This window comes from Phacochoerus africanus, chromosome 8 (genome assembly GCF_016906955.1).
Source record: "Phacochoerus africanus isolate WHEZ1 chromosome 8, ROS_Pafr_v1, whole genome shotgun sequence".
NCBI classification, from domain to species: domain Eukaryota; kingdom Metazoa; phylum Chordata; class Mammalia; order Artiodactyla; family Suidae; genus Phacochoerus; species Phacochoerus africanus.
The window spans coordinates 106,281,256-106,300,918 of NC_062551.1; the positions used below are offsets into that span (position 1 = coordinate 106,281,256).

Sequence of the window (19,663 nt, forward strand, 5' to 3'; positions counted from 1 at the left end):
TGGCTCTGGCATAGGCTGGTGGCTACAGCTCCGATTCGACCCCTAGCCTGGGAACCTCCATATGCCGCAGGAGCGGCCCAAGAAATAGCAAAAAGACAAAAAAAAAAAAAAAGAAAGAAAGTCAGTTAAATTACCAGTTTAAAAAACAAATGATGGGAGTTCCCACGATGGCTCAGTGATTAACAAATCCGACTAGGAACCATGAGGTTGCAGGTTCGATCCCTGGCCTTGCTCAGTGGGTTAAGGATCCGGTGTTGCTGTGGGCTGTGTGTAGGTCACAGACGCGGCTCGGATCCCTTGTTGCTATGGCTCTGGTGTAGGCTGGCAGCTACAGCTCCAATTGAACCCCTAGCCTGGGAACCTCCAAATACTGTGGGTACAGCCTTAGAAAAGGCAAAAAGACAAAACAAGCAAACAAACAAACACAAATCATGGAGAGGAATAGGACATGGAGCTCACCTCCCATAAACACATCAAAAAAAAAAAAAAAACCAAAAAACTACATGTAGAACAATGCAGAACAATTCACAATGAACATCTACTGAATGCTGGCAGAAGACCTGAGACTTCAGGGCAGGAAACCCTCCATATAACTGGATAGAACAAAAGGGAAAAAGAGAGAGAGAAGGGAAAAAAAGGAATCAGGATGGGCCCAGCACTCCTCAGAGGGAGCTGTGAAAGAGGAAAGGAATCTGCACCCTGGGAAGCCACCTAACTGATGGGAGTTCAACTGGGACTCAAAGAAAAGCACAGCATCTAGTCTGAGAAGGGCAAAGGAAAGAGAAAGCTGCACAGACAGTTGGTACTACCATCCAGCCCACCACAGCCTAAGACATTCAGGTGGGGGCTGGGTGCCGAGACTCAGTTCCCAGGAGACAACCGGGGTTGGCTGTATGGAAACAGAAGTATGCCACAACTCAGGAAGCAAGGGAGAGGGCCTGGGCCCGCCAAAGAAGCAAGGCACCACTGTTGGGGAATATTGGGGGAGGGGGGCCTGGACCATCATAGGAACTTCTTTCTCTATGCATGCACATGTTCTCAGGTGACAAGGCACGTTTTGCGTGGGCCACAGGGGCAGCAAATGGCTGCAGCTATCTCAGACTCCTGAGGTAGGAAAGGCCTGCCACCACTAAGGGTCCTGAGACCAGGCACCGCTTGCAGCCCCAAGTCACCTCAGGGGTTGCAAGTAGAAGGTCTTGAACTGAGCTCCACCCATTGCCCTCACCTCACTGAGCACTCAAAAGCCATGCCGTTACTGCTGCCAAGGACCCCGGGTACCGCTGCCATCTCCCATGGGTCCCCACCACCATCAAGGGCCCAGTGACCAAGTGCCACCTGCAGGAACCGCCCATTGCCCCCCACCTCCCTGGAAGCACACGCAGGCTGCGCACCATCACACCCCTATTAAGTGGATAATAGCCTGCAAACACTGAGGAAAGAGACAGTAAGCATCCAAACCAAAAGCAGCCCTCGTGCCAAAAAATACAGTAAGCCCTCACGAGAAACCCAGGGATCTTCCCACATATAAATCGCCCTCCCACACTACAGTAACTGTTTTCCCTAAAGTCAGAGTAAGAAAAATATAAGCAAAATGAAGAAGCACAGGAACCAATACCAGTTAAAAGAACAGAATTCCCCTGAAGGAGCAATGAAGCAGATCTCTGCAGTCTAACAGATTCTGAGTTCAGAAAGGAAGCACTGAAAATACTGAAAGAAATAAGAATGGATATCAATGGTAACACAGTTTACTTTTAAAAGGAACTAAACTGGAGTTCCTGTCATGGCTCAGCAGTTAGTGAACCTAACTAGCATCCATGATGAGGACACAGGTTCAATCCTTGGCCTCATTCAGTGGGTTAAGGATCCAGCATTGCCATGAATTGTGGTGTAGGTCATAGACATGGCTCAGATGTGGCATTGTTGTGGCTCTGGCATAGGCCAGTGGCTACAGTTCCAACTGGACCCCTAGCTTGGGAAACTCCATATGCCATGGGTGAGGCCCTAAAAGAAAAAAGACCCCCCAAAAAACTAAAAACTATAATGAGGAGCCAAGAAAAATAACAAAATTCATTTGCATAGACAAAAGCTGAGTTAAAGGCATTGAATAGCAGAATGAACAGTGCAGAGGAACAAATAAGTGACTTGGAAGATAGAACAATGGAAGTCACCCAGTAAGGACAGCTGACAAAAAGCCAAATGGAAAAAAAATGAACAGACTATAAAAGATCTATGGTATAATATAAAGCATGCCAATCAGTGCATAAGAGGGATTCCAGAAGGAGAAAAAAAAGAGGCGATCAAAAATATATTTGAAGGAATTATGACTGAAAACTTTCCAAATCTAAAGAAGGAAACAGATATGCACATACAGGAAGTACAGAAGCCCCCAAACAAGTTGAACCCAAACAGACCTACACCAAGACATATTATAATAAAAATGGCAAAAGTTAAGGATGAGAGAATTAAAAGGGCAGCAAGAGAAAAACAAAGAGTTAACTACAAAGGAACTGCCATAAGGCTATCAGCTGATTTCTCTACAGAAATGCTACAGACCAGAAGAGTGGCAAGATATATTCAAAGTTCTAAAGGGGAAAATTGGCTAGAATACTCTACCTAGAAAGATTATCAGTTAAAATGGGAGAAATAAAAAATATCTAAAAGAAAAAAAAAGAATTTCTCAGACAAACAAAAACTAAAGAATAAAGAAATACAGCAATACTAAACCTATCCTAAAAGAAATACTGAAAGGTCTCTCCTAAATAGCAAAGAAGTAAGAAGATGTGGGAAATCACAACTGGAAAGTAATCACTTAAGCCACCATATAGCTCAAAAAAAGAAAGAAAACTTATTTGTGAAAACAATGATAAACACAAAAAACAGCAAAAGGATAACCATGAAGATGCAAAAAAAAACCCCAAAATCATGAAATGTGGGGAAGGAGAGTAAGAAAATCTGGACTTTTTTTAGAATATGTTTAAGCCCATATGACTATCAGTCTAAAGCAAGCAGATATAGGAAGGTGTTAACATACCTGAAAAACTGGGAAACCACAAATCAAAAACAAACAATAGATTCAAACAAAAAAAAAAAAAAGAGGACACAAGTATAAAATAAAATCATTCAACCAAAAAAAAAAAAAAAGAGAGAAACAGAATCAACTGGAATACAAGGTTTAAAATGGCCATAAATACTTATTTATCAATAAAATAAGTACCTTAAATGTCAATAGACAAATGCTCCAATCAAAAGAAACAGAGTGGGAAGTTCCCATCGTGGCTCAGCAGTAACAAAACAACTAGGATCCATGAGGATGCAGGTTCGATTCCTGGCCTCCCTCAGTGGGTTAAGGATCTGGCATTGCCCTGGGCTATAGTATAGGTCACAGATGCGGCCCAGATCCAGAGTGGCTGTGGCTGTGGTGTAGGCCAGTAGCTATAGTTCCAATTTGACCCCTAGCCTGGGAACTTCCATATGCTGAGAGTGAGGCCCCAAAAAGCAAAAAAAAAAAAAAAAAGCCACAAAGTGGCAGACTGGATAAAAAAACAAGAGCCTACAATACGCCTACAAGAGACTCACCTTAAAGCAAAGGACACACATAAACTGAAAGTTTGGGGATGGAAAAGGATATTTCATGTGAATGGAAGTGACACGAAAGTGGGAGTCACAATACCCATATCAGACAAAACAGACTTTCAAACAAAAGCCGTAAAGAAAGATAAAGGACACTATTTAATGATAAAAGGGTCAATTTAAGAAGAGGATATTATACACATCAATGTATATACCCCTGGAGTTACCATTGTGGAGCAGTGGGAAACTAAGCCGACTAGTATCCATGAGGATTTGGGTTTGATTCCTGGCCTCATTCAGTGGGTTAAGGATCCAGAGTTGCCACGGTTGTGGTATAGGCCAGCAGCTACAGCTCCAATTTGACCCTAGCCTGGGAACCTACATATGCCTCAGGTGTGGCCCTAAAAAGCACAAAGAATGTGTGTGTGTGTGTGTGTGTGTGTGTCCCTAATATAAGAGCACCCATATACATAAAGCAAATGCTAACAGATATAAAAGGAGAAATTGATGATAATCAGTAACAGTAGGAGATTTTAACACCCCATTCATATCAATGGACAGGTCTTCTAGACAGAAAATCAGTAAGGCAACAGACATCCTAAATGACACAATAGAACAGCTAGACTTAACTGATATTTTCAGGACATTATATATAAAAAGAAAAACAGAATATACATTCAACTGCACATGGAATATTCTCTAGGACTGACCACATACTGGGGCATGACACCAACCTCAAAAAACTTAATAGCATAAAAATTATTTCAAGCATATTCTCTGACCATAATGGCATGAAACCAGAAATCAACCACAGAAAATTATATGAGAAAAAAATGACTACATGGAGACTAAACATGCTACAAAAAAAAAAAAAGTCAATGAAGAAATCACAAAGGAAATTAAAAAATACCTTGAAAAAAAAGAAAGAAATAACAAAAGTATTTAAAAGCAAAAAAAAAAAAAATCTTGAGACAAACAACAATGAAAACCCAACCATACAAAAAAAAAAAAACAAAAACAAAAACAAACAAAAAAAACCTCTTACCAAAGTGGGTACAGAAGGAACATATCTCAATATAGTAAAAACCATTTATGATAAACCCACAGCAAATACAGTGCTAAACAGAGAAAAGCTAAAGCCTTCCCACTAAAATCTGGAACAAGACAAGGATGCCAAATCTCAACACTTCTATTCAACATGATATTGAAAGTCCTAGCCACAGCAATCAGATGAATAAAAGAAATAAAAGGTATCCAAATTGGAAGAGAAGAGATAAAATTGTCACTATATGCAGATAACATGATAGAAAACCCTAAGGACGCCACACAAAAATGACTCAAAATGATCAGTGAATTCAGCAAAGTAGGAGGATACAAGCCTAACATTCAGAAATCAGTTGCGTTTCTTTTTTTTAAAATAATCCATTTGTTTTGCTTTTTCAGGCCACACCCACAGCAAGTTCCCAGGCTAGAGGTCAAATGGAAGCTGTAGCTGCCAGCCTACACCACAGCCACAGCAACCCAGGATCCAAGCCACATCAGCAATGTACACCACAGCTCACAGCAAGGCAGGATCTTTAACCCACTGAGTGAGGCCAGAGATTGAACCTGCATCCTCACAGATACTAGTCTGGTTCATTACCACTGAGCCACAACAGGAACTCCTCAGTTGCATTTCTGTATACTAACAATGAAATATTAGAAAAGGAATATATAAAAAAAAAAAACCTTATAAAATCACACCCCAAAAAATTAAAGACCTATGAATAAACCTGACCAAAGAGGTGAAAGACTTATATGCTGAGAACTATAAAACATTAATCAAGGAAATTAAAGAGGATTCAAAGAAATGGAAAGCTATACCATGCTCCTGGATTGGAATAACTAATATTGTTAAAACAGCTATAGTACCCAAAGCAATCTACAGATTTAAGGCAATCCCCATCAAATTAACCATTACATTTTTCACAAAATCAGAATAATCCAAAAGTTTATATGGAACCGTAAAAGACCCAGAATTGCCAAAGCAATCCTGAGGGGAAAAAAAAAAAAAACAAGCAGGAAGCATAACTCTCCCATACAGTATTACAAAGCTACAGTAATCAAGACAGTGTGGTACTGGTACAAAAAGAGGCATACAGGTCAATGGAACATAACAGAGAGCCCAGAAATAAACCCAGACACCTACAGTCAAGTAATCTTTGACAAATGAGGCAAGACTATAAATGGAAAATAGTCTCTTTAGCAAGTGGTGCTGGGAAAACTGAATAGTTGCATGTAAATCAATGAAACTCTCAACACCACGCAGAAAAATAATTCAAAAAAGGAGTTCCCGTCATGGCTCAGTGGTAATGAACGTGACTAATATCCACACTAACTCAAGTTGGATCCCTGGCCTTGCTCAGTGGGTTAAGGATCTGGCGTTGCTGTGAGCTATGGTGTAGATCACATACGCAGCTCAGATTCCATGTTGCCATGTCTGTGGCATAGTCTGGCAGCAGCAGCTTCAATTCAACCTCTAGCCTGGGAACCTCCATATGCTGCAAGTTCAGCCCTAAAAAGACAAAAACAAAAAAACCAAAAAAAAACCTCAAAACGGCTTCAAGATTTAAACATGACACCATAAAACTAGAAGAGAACATTAGCAAAACATTCTCTGACACAAACTGTACAAATGTTTTAGGTTAATTTCCCAAAGCAACAGAAATAAAAACAAAGGAGTTACTATTTTGGCACGGCGGAAACAAATCTGACTAGTATCCATGAGAATGTGGTTCAATCCCTAGCCTCACTCAATGGGTAGGGGATCCAATGTTGCCGTGAGCTATGATGTAGGTAGCAGACATGGCTCAGATCCCACATCCCTGTGGTGTAGGCCATCAGCTATAGCTCCAATTTGACCCCTAGCCTGGCAACTTCAATATGCAGCAGGTGCAGCCCTAAAAAGCAAAGAAAAAAAAAAAGAAATAAAAACAAAAATAAACAAATGGGACCTAAACAAACTTACCAGCTCTGGCACAGCAAAGGAAACCATTAAAGAAAATGAAAAGAACTTGTAGAATGGGAGAAAATACTTGCAAACAATACAACTGACAAGGGCTTAATCTTCAAAATATACAAACTCATACCATTCAATCACAAAAAAAAAGTCAAAAAATGGTCAGAAGGACTTTAACAGACATTTCTCCAAAGAAGACATGCAGATGGCCAGGAGGCACGTGAAAAAATGCTCAACATCACTAATTACAAGCAAAATGTAAATCAAAACTACAATGAGATACCACCCTGAGTGGTCAAAATTGCTTTTTTTTGGGTCTTTTTAGGGCCACATCCATGGCATATGGAAGTTCCCAGGCTAGGGGTCGAAACAGAGCTACAGCCACTGGCCACAGCCACAGCCACAGCAGATCCAAGCCACATCTTCGACCTACACCACAGCTCACAGCAACATCGGATCCTTAACCCACTGAGCGAGGACAGGGATTGAACCCTCATCCTCATGGATACTGGTCAGGTTCATTACCACTGAGCCAACAGGAACTCCAAGATGGCTATCCTTAATAAGACTACAAATAACAAATGCTAGAGAGGGTGTGGAGAAAAGGAAATCCTCCTACACTGTTGGTGGGAATGTAAACTGGTACAACCACTATGGAAAACAGTATGGAGGTTACTCAGAAAACTAAATATAGAACTACCATATGACCCAGCAATCCCACTTTTGGGTATATATTCAGACAAAACTGTAATTCAAATAGATACCTGCACCCTATTCACTGCAGCACTATTCTCAATAGCCAAGACATGGAACAACCTGAATGTCGGTCAAGAGAGGAATGGATTAGGAAGATGTGGTATATACATACAAAAAAATACTACTCAGATAAAAAAAAAGAATGAGGAGTTCCTATCATGGAGCAGTGGAAACAAATCCGACTAGGAACCATGAGGTTGCAGGTTCAATCCCTGGCCTTGCTCAGTGGGTTAAGGATCTGGCGTTGCTGTGAACTGTGGTATAGGTCACAGATGCAGCTTGGATCTGGCGTTGCTGTGGCTGTGGCGTAGGCCAGCAGCTGTAGCTCTGATTCAACCCCTAGCCTGGGAACCTCCATATGTCACGGGAGCAGCCCCTTAAAAAAAAAAAAAGAATGAAATAATGCCATTTACAGCAACATGAATGCAACTAGAGATTCTCTAGAGATTCTCACACTAAGTGAAGTTAGTCAGAAAAAGAAAGACAAATACCATATGACATCACTTACATGTGGAATCTAAAATATGGCCAAAATGAATCTACCTACAAAAAAGAAATAGACACACAGAGAGAATAGACTTGGGGCTACCAAGGGGGAAGGGAAGAGAGTGGGATGAACTGGGAGTTTGGGGTTAGTAGATACAAACTATTACATTTAGAATGGATAAGCAATGAGGTCCTACCATATAGCAGAGGAAACTATACCAGTCTCTTGAGATAAACCAGATGGAAGATAACATAAGAAATATATGTATGGAGTTCCCGTCGTGGCGCAGTGGTTAACGAATCCGACTAGGAACCAGGAGGTTGCAGGTTCGGTCCCTGCCCTTGCTCAGTGGGCTAACGATCCGGCGTTGCCGTGAGCTGTGGTGTAGGTTGCAGACACGGCTCGGATCCTGCGTTGCTGTGGCTCTGGCATAGGCCAGTGGCTACAGCTCCGATTCAACCCCTAGCCTGGGAACCTCCATATGCCGCGGGAGCGGCCCAAGAAATAGCAACAACAACAACAACAACAAAATAAATAAATAAATAAATTATTAAAAAAAAAAGAAATATATGTATGACTGTGTCATTGCCAGTCACGAAAGCCTATCAGATTCTTAGCCTTACCGACCATCAACGTTTTTCAGTACGGCTGAGATTAACACCATATAATAAAAAGAGCAAAATTACAGGCAGTCACAGAAAGTTTTCAAGTGATGTAATAAGGTTTCTTTTTACATTCTCCTACCTCCCCAAGTATAAATCAAGCTAGACTCTGAAGCCAGCCAATCTCAGTTTAAATCCTGACCCCAACACTTAAATGTTACTCAAATAAATGACTTCAATCTCTTAAGCCTCACTCTCCTCACCTGTAATATATGTGGATAATAGAACTCAGATTGTAGAATGTGGTGACAATTACATGCAGCTCCCCTTTGCCAAAAAAGAGGCAGTGTTCAGTAAACAAAAGGTATTATGATGGCTGAACAAAACATCCTAGTGTTGAAGGGAAGATCTCCAAGTGACGACTACAGTGTAAATTCCTTAAAGGCAGGAAACAGATCATCTTCTCTAGCCTCGTTGGCACAGTGTTTTATTTATTTATTTATTTATTTTTACTTTTTTGGTTTTTTGCCTTTTCTAGGGGCGCTCTCGCGGCATACAGAGATTCCCAGGCTAGGGGTCTAATCGGAGCCATAGCCACCGGCCTATGCCAGAGCCACAGCAACTCGGGATCTGAGCCTACACCACAGCTCATGGCAACGCCAGATCCTCGACCCACTGAGCAAGGCCAGGCACCGAATCCGCAACCTCGTGGTTCCTAATCAGATTCGTTAACCACTGCGTCACAACAGGAACTCCCAGCACAGTGTTTTAGATGCAGGAGGCACTACTTGAACTGATATGGTCACCACCACATTTCCTGATCATTCTGTGATACCAATCACATTGCTAATATCGACGGAAAAAGAAAAAGTTGGAAACCATCCTAAAGTACTTTAACAGGGGAACGCATAAATAAACCGTGGTATGTTCATTTATAGCAATTAAAATACCCATGTATCAATATCAAAATCAAGTTGCAAAATACATATATAAGATACATACAAACTATGTGAGCATTTAGGTAAACATTTAAAATACAAACAATGCTAAGTATTCTTTATAGATATACAGTCATATATACACAGCGAAGTCATGAAAATAAAAAACAAAAGCTCCACACCAATTTTAGGAGCATATTTAATTCTGGAGAGGTGAATAGGAAGCAGAGGGAAGTATGGTCTTTACATCTGTAAGGTACTTTTCCTACCTTAAAAGACCTAAAGTCAATAAAATGTTAGTTTTTGTCAAATATGAATGGCAGGCACAAGTTTAATTCTGGCCTCTGTAAGGAAACCATTAAAAAAAAAACAAAAAAGACAAACTACAGAATGGGAGAAAATAGTTTCAAATGATGCAACGGACAAGGGTTAATCTCTAAAATATACGAACAACTTATACAACTTAACAGCAAGAAAAGCCAACAACCCAATTGAAAAGTGGGCAAAAGACCTGAATAGACATTTCTCCAAAGAAGATATATAGATGGCCAACAGGCGCATGAAAAAATGCTCAACATCACTGATCATTAAGACAAATGCAAATCAAAACTCCCATGAGATACCACCTCAAAGCAGTCAGAATGGCCATCATTAAAAAGTCCACAAGGAGTTCCCGTCGTGGCGCAGTGGTTAACGAATCCAACTAAGAACCATGAGGTTGCAGGTTGGATCCCTGCCCTTGCTCAGTGGGTTAAGGATCCAGCTTTGCCATGAGCTGTGGTATAGGTCGAAGACGCAGCTCGGATCCCGTGTTGTTGTGGCTCTGGCGTAGGCCGGTGGCTACAGCTGATTCAACCCCTAGTCTGGGAACCACCATATGCTGCAGGAGCAGTCTTAGAAAAGACAAAAAGACGGAAAAAAAAGAAGTCCACAAATAACAAATGCTGGAGGAGGTGTGGAGAAAAAGGAACTCTCCTTCGCTGTTGGTGGGATGTAACTGGTACAACCACTATGGAAAACAGTTTGGAGGTACCTTAGAAAACAGAACTACCACATGACCCAGCAATCCCACTCTTGGGCATATATCTGGACAAAACTTTCCTTGAAAAAGACACATGCACCCGCATGTTCGTTGCAGCACTATTCACAGTAGCCAAGACATGGAAACAACCTAAATGTCCATCGACAGATGAATGGATTAAGAAGATGTGGTATATATACACAATGGAATACTATTCACCCATAAATAAGAACAAAATAATGCCATTTGCAGAAACACGGATGTAACTAGAGACTTTCATACTAGGTGAAATAAGCCAGAAAGATAACAACAAATACCATATGATATCATTTATATCTGGAATCTAATACATGGCACAAATAAACCTTTCTACAGAAAAGAAAATCACGGACATGGAGAATAGACTTGTGGTTGCCAAGAGAGAGGGAGAGGGAGTGGGATGGACTGGAGTTTGTGGTTAGTAGATGCAAACTATTGCCTTTGGAATGGATAAGCAATGGGACCTTGCTATATAGCACTGGGAACTGTATCTGGTCACTTGCGATGGAGCATGATAATGTAAGAAAAAAGAATGAATACACGTATGTGTGACTGGGTCACCTTGCTGTACAGTAGAAAACTGACAAAACACTGTAAACCAGCTATAATGGAAAAAATAAAAATCTTTATTAAAATAAAAAAAATCTGGCCTCTGTAGTATTCTGAGGGCGCGGGGGTTGTAGAACCAGAAAAAAAAAGGAAGTGCCCCAAGTTTAAGTTCTACATTTTAGTCATTCACTGTGAAACACTTTCTGTGGTTACAATTAATACAAAAAGGAAACCAGGTGTGTATTAAATGAAAAAGCTAGAATTCAAAAGGTTTATGCTTCACGTAAGTGAAAATAAGGGTGAAAATGAGGAAACCATTCATGTAAATGTGAGATCTCTAAAGGAGTCAGTAAATTCTATTACTCATTAGACTGAATTAATAAAACTCTTGCTAACAACTGAATAGAATTCCTTAATAAATGACTCTTCAGTCTTTTATGACATAATTCTTATGCTAAAATATGTTGTAAACACTTATTTCTTATCAAAGAGTACTCAGACACCTCTATGTACATAATGAAAGGAGATTACCTTATCTGGGGTTGATTCAAAAGAATCTTTCTTCTGGTTATCCAGCAGTTGGTCAGGAGGTGGCTTTATCTGATTATCCAAATGACAATTTTCAGGAGCCCTTTTTGTGGTTTTATTAATTTCAACCGTAATATCATTAACTTCCTCAGAATTAATTTCTTTCATTTCTTCCTGCTGGCAAGCTTTCTTTTTATCATCATATGATTTTGACCCTAAAAATGTACTCTGAGTCACTGGATGATGCATTTCTAACGGTGGTAGTGAAAAATTGGTTCGTAATAAGCCCAATTTAGGGGAAACTTGAGTGTCTAATTTATTCTGCTGTGCAGAATTAAATTTTGAGAGCTTAATTTTAGTCCAGTTTGAGTTCTTTTTAGTTGAGCTGTTTATTCCATTCAGTATACATTTCACAGGCTTTGTTTTTCTACTGGGGAAGAAACGATTACACTGAACATCCTGATTTGTTTCCTTCTGATGAAGTATCTGTCTTTCTATATTGGTCTCTTCCACTTTTATTTCTGTAGGCTTCTCCTCCTTTATATTTTCCATTTGTGAAGATTCTTTTTTTACCTCTACAGTATCTGACTCAATTTCACCAGCAATTTCTTCACAGAGCTGGAGAATGCTCCCTCGTTTGCTCTTTCCTGCTTGCTCCAGCTCATTATCTACACTTTGTTCAGGCACTGATGGCTGTGGACTTTTTTGGGGTTTTGCACTAGTATTCACTTGTGTATGAACTGACTTCTTCATCTCATTCTTTTTAGATACCACTGAAGTAGCCTTTTTTGATCTTTTTATCTCAGAAGTTGTTACAGGCACAGATTTTGTTTCCTCTTTTCTAGTATTCTTCTGAAGACACTTTTCAGATCCTTTTATGCACTGAGAACTACAAGTATAAGCTGTCTGAGGCTCTATTTTGCGTTTTTTTCCTTTGGGGGAATTTATTACTTCATTCATTACAGAATTTTCATCCTCTTTAGAATCCGAGTTTATTTCCAGTACTTTTCTTTTCACATGTTTCTGATTTGTTTTAACTTTATTAGATTTGCTTTGAGTATTGCTACAGTGCTCTTTCCTTGTTGATGGCAAACTTTGTTTAGCTGCTTGAACTTGACCATGAATTTCTCTACTACGCAGAGACCTTGTTGAAACCTCTGTTAACTGTTGTAGTCTTTGTGATCTCCTATTAAGCTGTTCATGTGATTTAGGGGTTTCATGCACTGATTTTTTCTGAGACAATTTCTTTTTTATAGAATCTTGTTGTGAATGTCCCTTTACAGTCACCATATTTTTATTAATTGATTTACCAGGTTTTTTATCACTGGATGCTGACCTTGTACTCATACATGTTCCTAATTCAGACTGATTTGTTTTACTTTTATTGGAAGAATTAACCAGTGATTTTACAGCTTCCTTTGGACCTGGTTTTTTTGCTGGAGTCTTTTGAGAATCTTGAATTTGTGTTTCTAGATTCTTATCTTCACTCTTTGTAATAGCACTAGAGGAATTTTCTTTTGATTTCTCCTGAATGGACATCATTCCTGAGTACGGTCCTCTTTTTCTGAGTAATTTTTGAAATTTTTGTGTTCCAGTAGGTGTAAATGCTGAATGTCTACTGTTACTACTGAAGAGCAGGTCTTAAAAATCAATTTTAGCTGATACTGATACACTTTTTCAACAAAAAATACTAGTTTGCTAAGATTTCTGTCATCCTTATGACATGAGAAAAGCTGGCATGAAGGCTAAAATATATTTGCTTTACTTTGGACAAGGTAATAGAAATTTGTGGAAATTTTAAACCTAATTTAAATTAGTTCTATTTTTAGAACTTTTTATGAAAAATGTTTCATTCAAATTTGATTCTTGTTAAATTTTCAATTAATATTAGTTTTCAGGCCTAGCCCTATTACTGAAGGAGTTATTTATCACTGACTTGTCTGTTTTGAAAAAGTTTTTGAAAACTTTTTTCTTCTGAAGTCTACAGTTACTGGACTTTGTTTCACTGGAAACATGTCTTACAGCTAACACGTTTCTCTCCTTGTTTGCTAAGTCTGTTGGCTTAAAATTCTTATCTAACCACTCCCGTTTAATAAAATACTCTATTAATAGAGATTTCCTTTTGTGCTGGCATTTCTGAAAATTAAAAAAAAAAATTAAATTTTGCACAATCTAAGAAATTTGGCAATACTAATACTACACAGAAACAACCATGATTTACATAAAATCTAACTTCTCTTTTTGAATTATTTAGTCTGTATACATAAGGCTAAGATAAAAGTATCCCAGGTACAATCTTACAAATAAATCAATAATCTGTCGTATATAAGCAAAGACTAGTGGAAAAATCAGTCTATTTCTTGAGGTTACTTACAGTTCCTTTCCCCCAAGACTGAATTGATCTTTCAGCCACCATAACTCATAAAAATTTGACAAAATCATTCCTTATAATTTCCTTTTAACACATTTCACAGCACCTAAAAGAAAAAATATTTTAAAAAAGAGGTATAAAGGAAAGATGTAATCATTCACCTCTCAAATCTATTACTATATTAATCTATACTCCATAATTTTAACCTGTTCTACCATTTGTCTTCAGAACTCAATTTATACACAGAACTTCAGTATTTCTAACCTGAAGTAAACTATGGTACATGCATCCAACGAAATACACTTTTCTATTTCATTGATGAAATCTGTTTTATGGTTTGTTTTTTTGGTTGTGCCCATGGCATGAAAAAGTTGCCAGGTCATGATGAAACCCATGACACAGCAGTGACAATGCCAGATACTTAACCACAAGACTACCGGCAAACTCCCATTTTATGTTTTAGAAAAAATTTTAAAAATACAAAAAAATTCATAATGCAGACATATCATGGTTAAGTGGTAAAATCCTATTTTAAGGAAAAACTGCACATAAATATCTATATACATAGAAAAACGGTAACACATAGTTAAAAAGGCAGGTTTAAACACACAGTATTTGCCTCTATCATGTGCTATCTACTAAAAAACAAAAAGCATTAAAACAAAACAAAACCCTACGCCTGAAGGACAAAAAAACGAAAGTGTAAATGATAAAAATAAACAGTATAGAAGCTACAAAGAAAGACAAAAAAACCTTCAGACTCAAGAAAAAACTTAATCCTAAACTAGAAGAGGAAACCAGAAAAACCAAGCAAGCAGCAGCTCTGCTTAAGCCACAGAATCCCTCAAGAAGCAGAAACTGGCAGTATCAGGAGATGGAGAGATGGAGGGGAAAAAAGGGGACTCAAAAAAGGGGAAAGAAAAATACACATACCACACACACACACACACACACACACACACAAACAGTGGGGGGAGAAAAAAGACTTGGAGTTCTCCTGTGGCTTAGGAGGTTAAATATCCAGTGCTGTCACTGAACTGGGTTCAGTCACTGCTGTGGTGCACATTCAATCCCTGGCCTGGGAACTTCCACATGACATGGGTGCAGCAAAAAAAAAAAGGTGCGTGGACCTCCCACCTGCCATTCCATGAACTGCTACCCAGAAGACTAGCCTGCATAACTCCCTAAAGACTGTATAAATCTTTGGAAGGAGTAAAACAAAAGGTCTTTAGTCTGGGGGCTCAACAGTCACAACTGAGGGAAGAAGAGAAGTATCATACATACAACAGAGGAAATAAGTAGCAGTGCACATACTGATTACTGAAACCCACTCCTTCTACCCAAAGCTCTTTGCCTACTCAGAAACCCCCAGAGAACAGGAGCCAAGCTTATACTTTCTAGGAAGGAAACTGAAAGATTAATTCCTAATGAATTCAACAAAACCAGAGAAAGGATCTAAAAAATACTGATAGGGCCCAAAGTCATTAAGCACAATCTCTCTGTCTCCGTCTATTTCTGTCTCTCTCACCCCCTCATTCACACCCTACAAGCTGGAGACTACCAGCCCACCCACCACCCAAAACACACAGTTTCCAATCAGTTTTTAGTGCATCACTTATAACCACAAGCAGATAAACAAGAATCACCATATACATGAAGAAAATCTAAAGCTTAAAAAAAAGAAGAAAAAAAAACAGGAAAGAAGTTGCTTAGAAGAAAAAAAGCACAAACTAAAAATAAGCTAATTTGGAGTTCTTGTCATGGCGCCGAAGAAATGAGCCCGACTAAGAACCATGAGGTTTCGGGTTTGATCCCTGGCCTTGCTCAGTCGGTTAAGGATCTGGTGTTGCTGTGAGATGTGATGCAGGCTGGCAGCTATAGCTCTGATTACACCCCCAGCCTGGGAACCTCCATATGCCTCAGGTGTGGCCCTAAAAGGCAAAAAAAAATTTTTAATAAAAAAATAAAAGTAAGCTAATTCATCCATGAAAAAAGTATATAAGAACATTCACAGTACAAAAAGGAACTCTTGAAAATTAAAAATTATATAAAAGAAATGAGAAAGTCAAAAGAAGCATCAGAAGATATAGAGATGTGCTATGGGAAGTCCCCTTGTGGCACAGTAGGTTAAGGGTCTGACATTGCTGCAGCTACAGCAAAGTTTGATCCCTGGCCCGGGAACTTCCACATGATGCAGGTGTGGGGAAAAAAAGAATTTCCTATGAAGTAGAACAAAAATAGCAAGATGGAAAATATGAGATAAAAAAGAAAAAGGATATCCATGGAGAGAGTCCAGTAACTGGAGCATTAGAAAATAGAGAAAAGGCACTGAAAAAAATTTAAAAATTCAATAAATTTTTCTAGAACTGAAAGACATGAGTTTCCAGATTAAAAGGGCCAAGAACATGTAGCATAATGGATAAAAAAAAATTTTTTTAAAGCTTATCATGAGGACAAAAAAGATGACCCTCAAACTTCTAAAGGGAAAAAAAATCTAGACAACATACTGAAGATTATGAATAAATATTACACCAACCTCTCAGCACCAAGAATAGAAGAGAGATAACATGGGAAATCTTCCACAACACTAAAAGAAAATTATGTCCAAAGTAGACTTCAATGCTCAAACAATTAAGGATATTTTCAGACATGTAGGGGGCTTCAAAAAATTTACCTCCCACAGGAGTTTCCATTGTGGTGCAACAGGATCAGCGGAACCTTGGGATTGCTGGGACCCAAGTTTAATCCCCAGCCCAGCACAAGTCGGTTGAGCATCTGGCACTACAACAACTGCAGCTTAGGTCACGACTGCAGCTAAGATATGATCCCTGGTCTGGGAACTCGATAGGCCACAGGGCAGCCAAAAAGAAAAAAAAAAAAATTTACCTCCCACATATCTAGGAGCAAAGTACACCACAAAATGAATGTTAAAATTAATCAAAAGAAGAGAAGAAATGAGGAGAGGGTTCAGAAGAAAAAAAAAAATGAAACAAGTAATGTGCCCTTACAGAAGTTCATATAGATAAACGAATTTTTAAAAATAACTGCTATTGAAAAAAATAATAGGAGAGTTCCCTTCATGGTGCAGCAGAAACGAATCCTACTAGGAACTATGAGGTTGCGGGTTCGATTCCTGGCCTCACTCAGTGGGATCAGCGGCATCTCTAGAGCACAGGGACTCAGGTTTGGTCCCCAACCAAGAACAGTGGGTTAAAGATCCAGCACTGCCTCACGTCACAAATGTTGCTCAGATCTGATCCCTAGCCCAGGATCCCCATGTGCTGTGAGGAGGCTAAAGATAATATAACTGCTATGGATAATACAGATATATATAGTCACTCTTGATTATCTACTCATGACAATAAAATGAAAACGTTGGCAGCTAAAGAACTGAAGATATTTTCAAATATATCTTTCTCAGTATCATCAACTTTTGGAGTGTACAAACAACAAAAATAAATATCATGCTGTGTAGGTGACACAAAAAAATCTTTCATTAAATTCAGCATGTATTTTTTTCCCAGCAAGTTGTTGTTTTGTTTTTGTTTTTAATTTTATGGCTGCACCCACAGCATATGGAAGTTCCCAGGCCAGGGAGATAATCTGAGCTGCAGCTGCAAACTTAACACAGGATCTTTAAAACCACTGCGCCAGGAAGAGGAAGAGGATCTAACCAGCACCTCTGCAGCAATCCATGCTCCTGCAGTCAAATTTGTAACCCAGTGAAACAAGGTGGGAACTCCAAGTGTTTTCAGTTTTTGTTTTTTTTTAAATGTTGCAAAGATGGTAAAATTAAGTAAGAGAAAGAAATAATATACAAAGAAAATTATTTTTTAAGACAATGAAGAGAAAAATTCAGTATGTGAATTCAATATGGTAAATTGGTAAAATAAAGATTAAAAATTCAAAAGCTTTAAACAAAGAACAATCACCTGAAATACATAGGGAAGAAAGTATCAGATACCAGTTACAGTAACATACACATACACAAGTCAACTTAAAAAGTAATTTGGTATATACACCTGCATCTTATATAATATTTTACATCAACATATCTCAACTTAAAAAAAATCAGAAAAAGTTGGAGTTCCTGTCGTGGCTCAGTAGTGAACGAACCCGACTAAGATCCATGAGGACTCGAGTTTGATCCCTGGCCTCATTCAATGGGTTAAGGATTCAGCACTGCCATGAGCTGTGGTGTAGATCGCAGACATAGCTTGGATCCTGCATGGCTGTGGCTGTGGTGGAGGCTGGCAGCTATAGCTCCGATGCGACCCCTAACCAAGGAACCTCCTTATGCCAAGGGTGCAGCCCTAAAAAGACAAAACAACAACAACAACAAAAAAGAAAACATAATGAGATACAGGTTGGACTTCTTGATATTAAAATACACCTAGTTATAATAATTAACAATTTAGTTTGGGGGTTTTTTTTGGCCACACACACAACATTTGGAAGTTCCCGGGCCAGGGATCAAACTCACACCACAGCAGCAAACCAAGCCACTGCAGTGACAACATCAAATCCCTAACCCAATGCATGACAAAGGAACTCTAACAATTTAGGTGTGGAGTCCCTGTTGTGCCTCAACAGTAACAAACCCGACTAGTATCCGTGAGGATGCAGATTCAATCCCTGGCCTCGCTCAGTGGATTAAGGATCTGGCATTGCCGTAAACTGTGGTGTAGGCTGGCAGCTGCAGTTCCAATTCAACCCCTAGCCTGGGAACTTTCAAATGCCTCAGCTGCAGCCCTAAAAAAAATAAAAAACAATTTAGTTCTAATATATCAATAGACAAAACATTAACAGAACAGATCAGAGACTCAAAAAAATGCACTCAAACACATCAGCCAATTTAGTCCATAACAAAGTATTAACTTCAATTACAGAAGAAAAGATTATTCAACAGTCAGTATGAGAACAACTGGGTAACCCTCTGGATAATTTCAGTTTAACATTGAGGTAATGTCCAAAAGAAATTAATCATTAAAAATTTAAACATAAAAAAACATCGGCGTTCCCATTGTGGCTCAGTGGTTAATGAATCCGACTAGGAACCATGAGGTTGCCGGTTCGATCCTGGCCTCGCTCAGTGGGTTAAGGATCCAGCATTGCTGTGAGCTGTGGTGTACGTTGCAGACGAGGCTCAGATCCCGAGTTGCTGTGGCTCTGGCATAGGCTGGCGGCTACAGCTCCGATTCAACCCCTAGCCTTGGGAACCTCCATATGCCACTGGAGCGGCAGTTACAGGCCAGCAGCTACAGCTCCAATTAGACCCCTAGCTTGGGAATCCCCATATGCTGAAGAAGTGGCTCTAGAAAAGGCAAAGAGACAAAAAATAAATAAATAAACAGGAGTTCCTGCCATGGTGCAGTGGGTTAAGAATCCAACTGAAGGGGCTCAAATCACTGTGTAGACACAGGTTTAATCCTGGGCCAGTACAGTGGTTGAAAAGGATCCAGTACTGCCACAACTGTGGCACAGGTCAGAGTTAAGTCTCAGATTCAATCCCTGGCCCAGGAACTTCCATATGCTGTGGGTGCAGCATAAACTTTAAAAAGAAAAAAAATTCACACATAAAAAAACAGACTAAAATGTGGGAGAATTTTAATATCTGTTTTCAGAGTGGCAAAGTCTTGTCACAAAATTCAAAGGTCAAGTGTGAGGGATAAGACCAGTGGAAAAAATGCTGTCAAGAAGTATCACCATAATAGAGATAGGATTAAGGTGACAGAATAGAAGGACTGGAGCTCACTTTCTCTCATAAAAAACAACAGAACTACAGAAATGCTTAACGACCTTCA

The 19,663-nt window shown here is 39.2% G+C and overlaps 1 protein-coding gene across 4 annotated transcripts in view; it reads right to left on the minus strand.

Annotated features, from left to right (window-relative positions):
- Window positions 1–19,663, minus strand: part of ESCO1 (establishment of sister chromatid cohesion N-acetyltransferase 1) — a 90,258-nt gene that overhangs the window by 41,218 nt on the left and 29,377 nt on the right. For 3 of the 4 annotated variants that reach the window (XR_007136655.1, XM_047793884.1, XM_047793882.1), the window contains exons 3-4: window positions 13,863–13,965; window positions 11,492–13,624 (exon numbers count right to left, since the gene is read on the minus strand). The exons of the other annotated variant lie outside the window; for it this stretch is intronic. Coding sequence is in view for 2 of the 3 variants with exons in the window: in XM_047793884.1 (XP_047649840.1) it covers window positions 11,492–13,030 (1,539 nt within the window). In the remaining variant the exon portion in view is untranslated. The remainder of the gene's footprint in view (window positions 1–11,491; window positions 13,625–13,862; window positions 13,966–19,663) is intronic. 4 annotated transcript variants of the gene reach the window in all.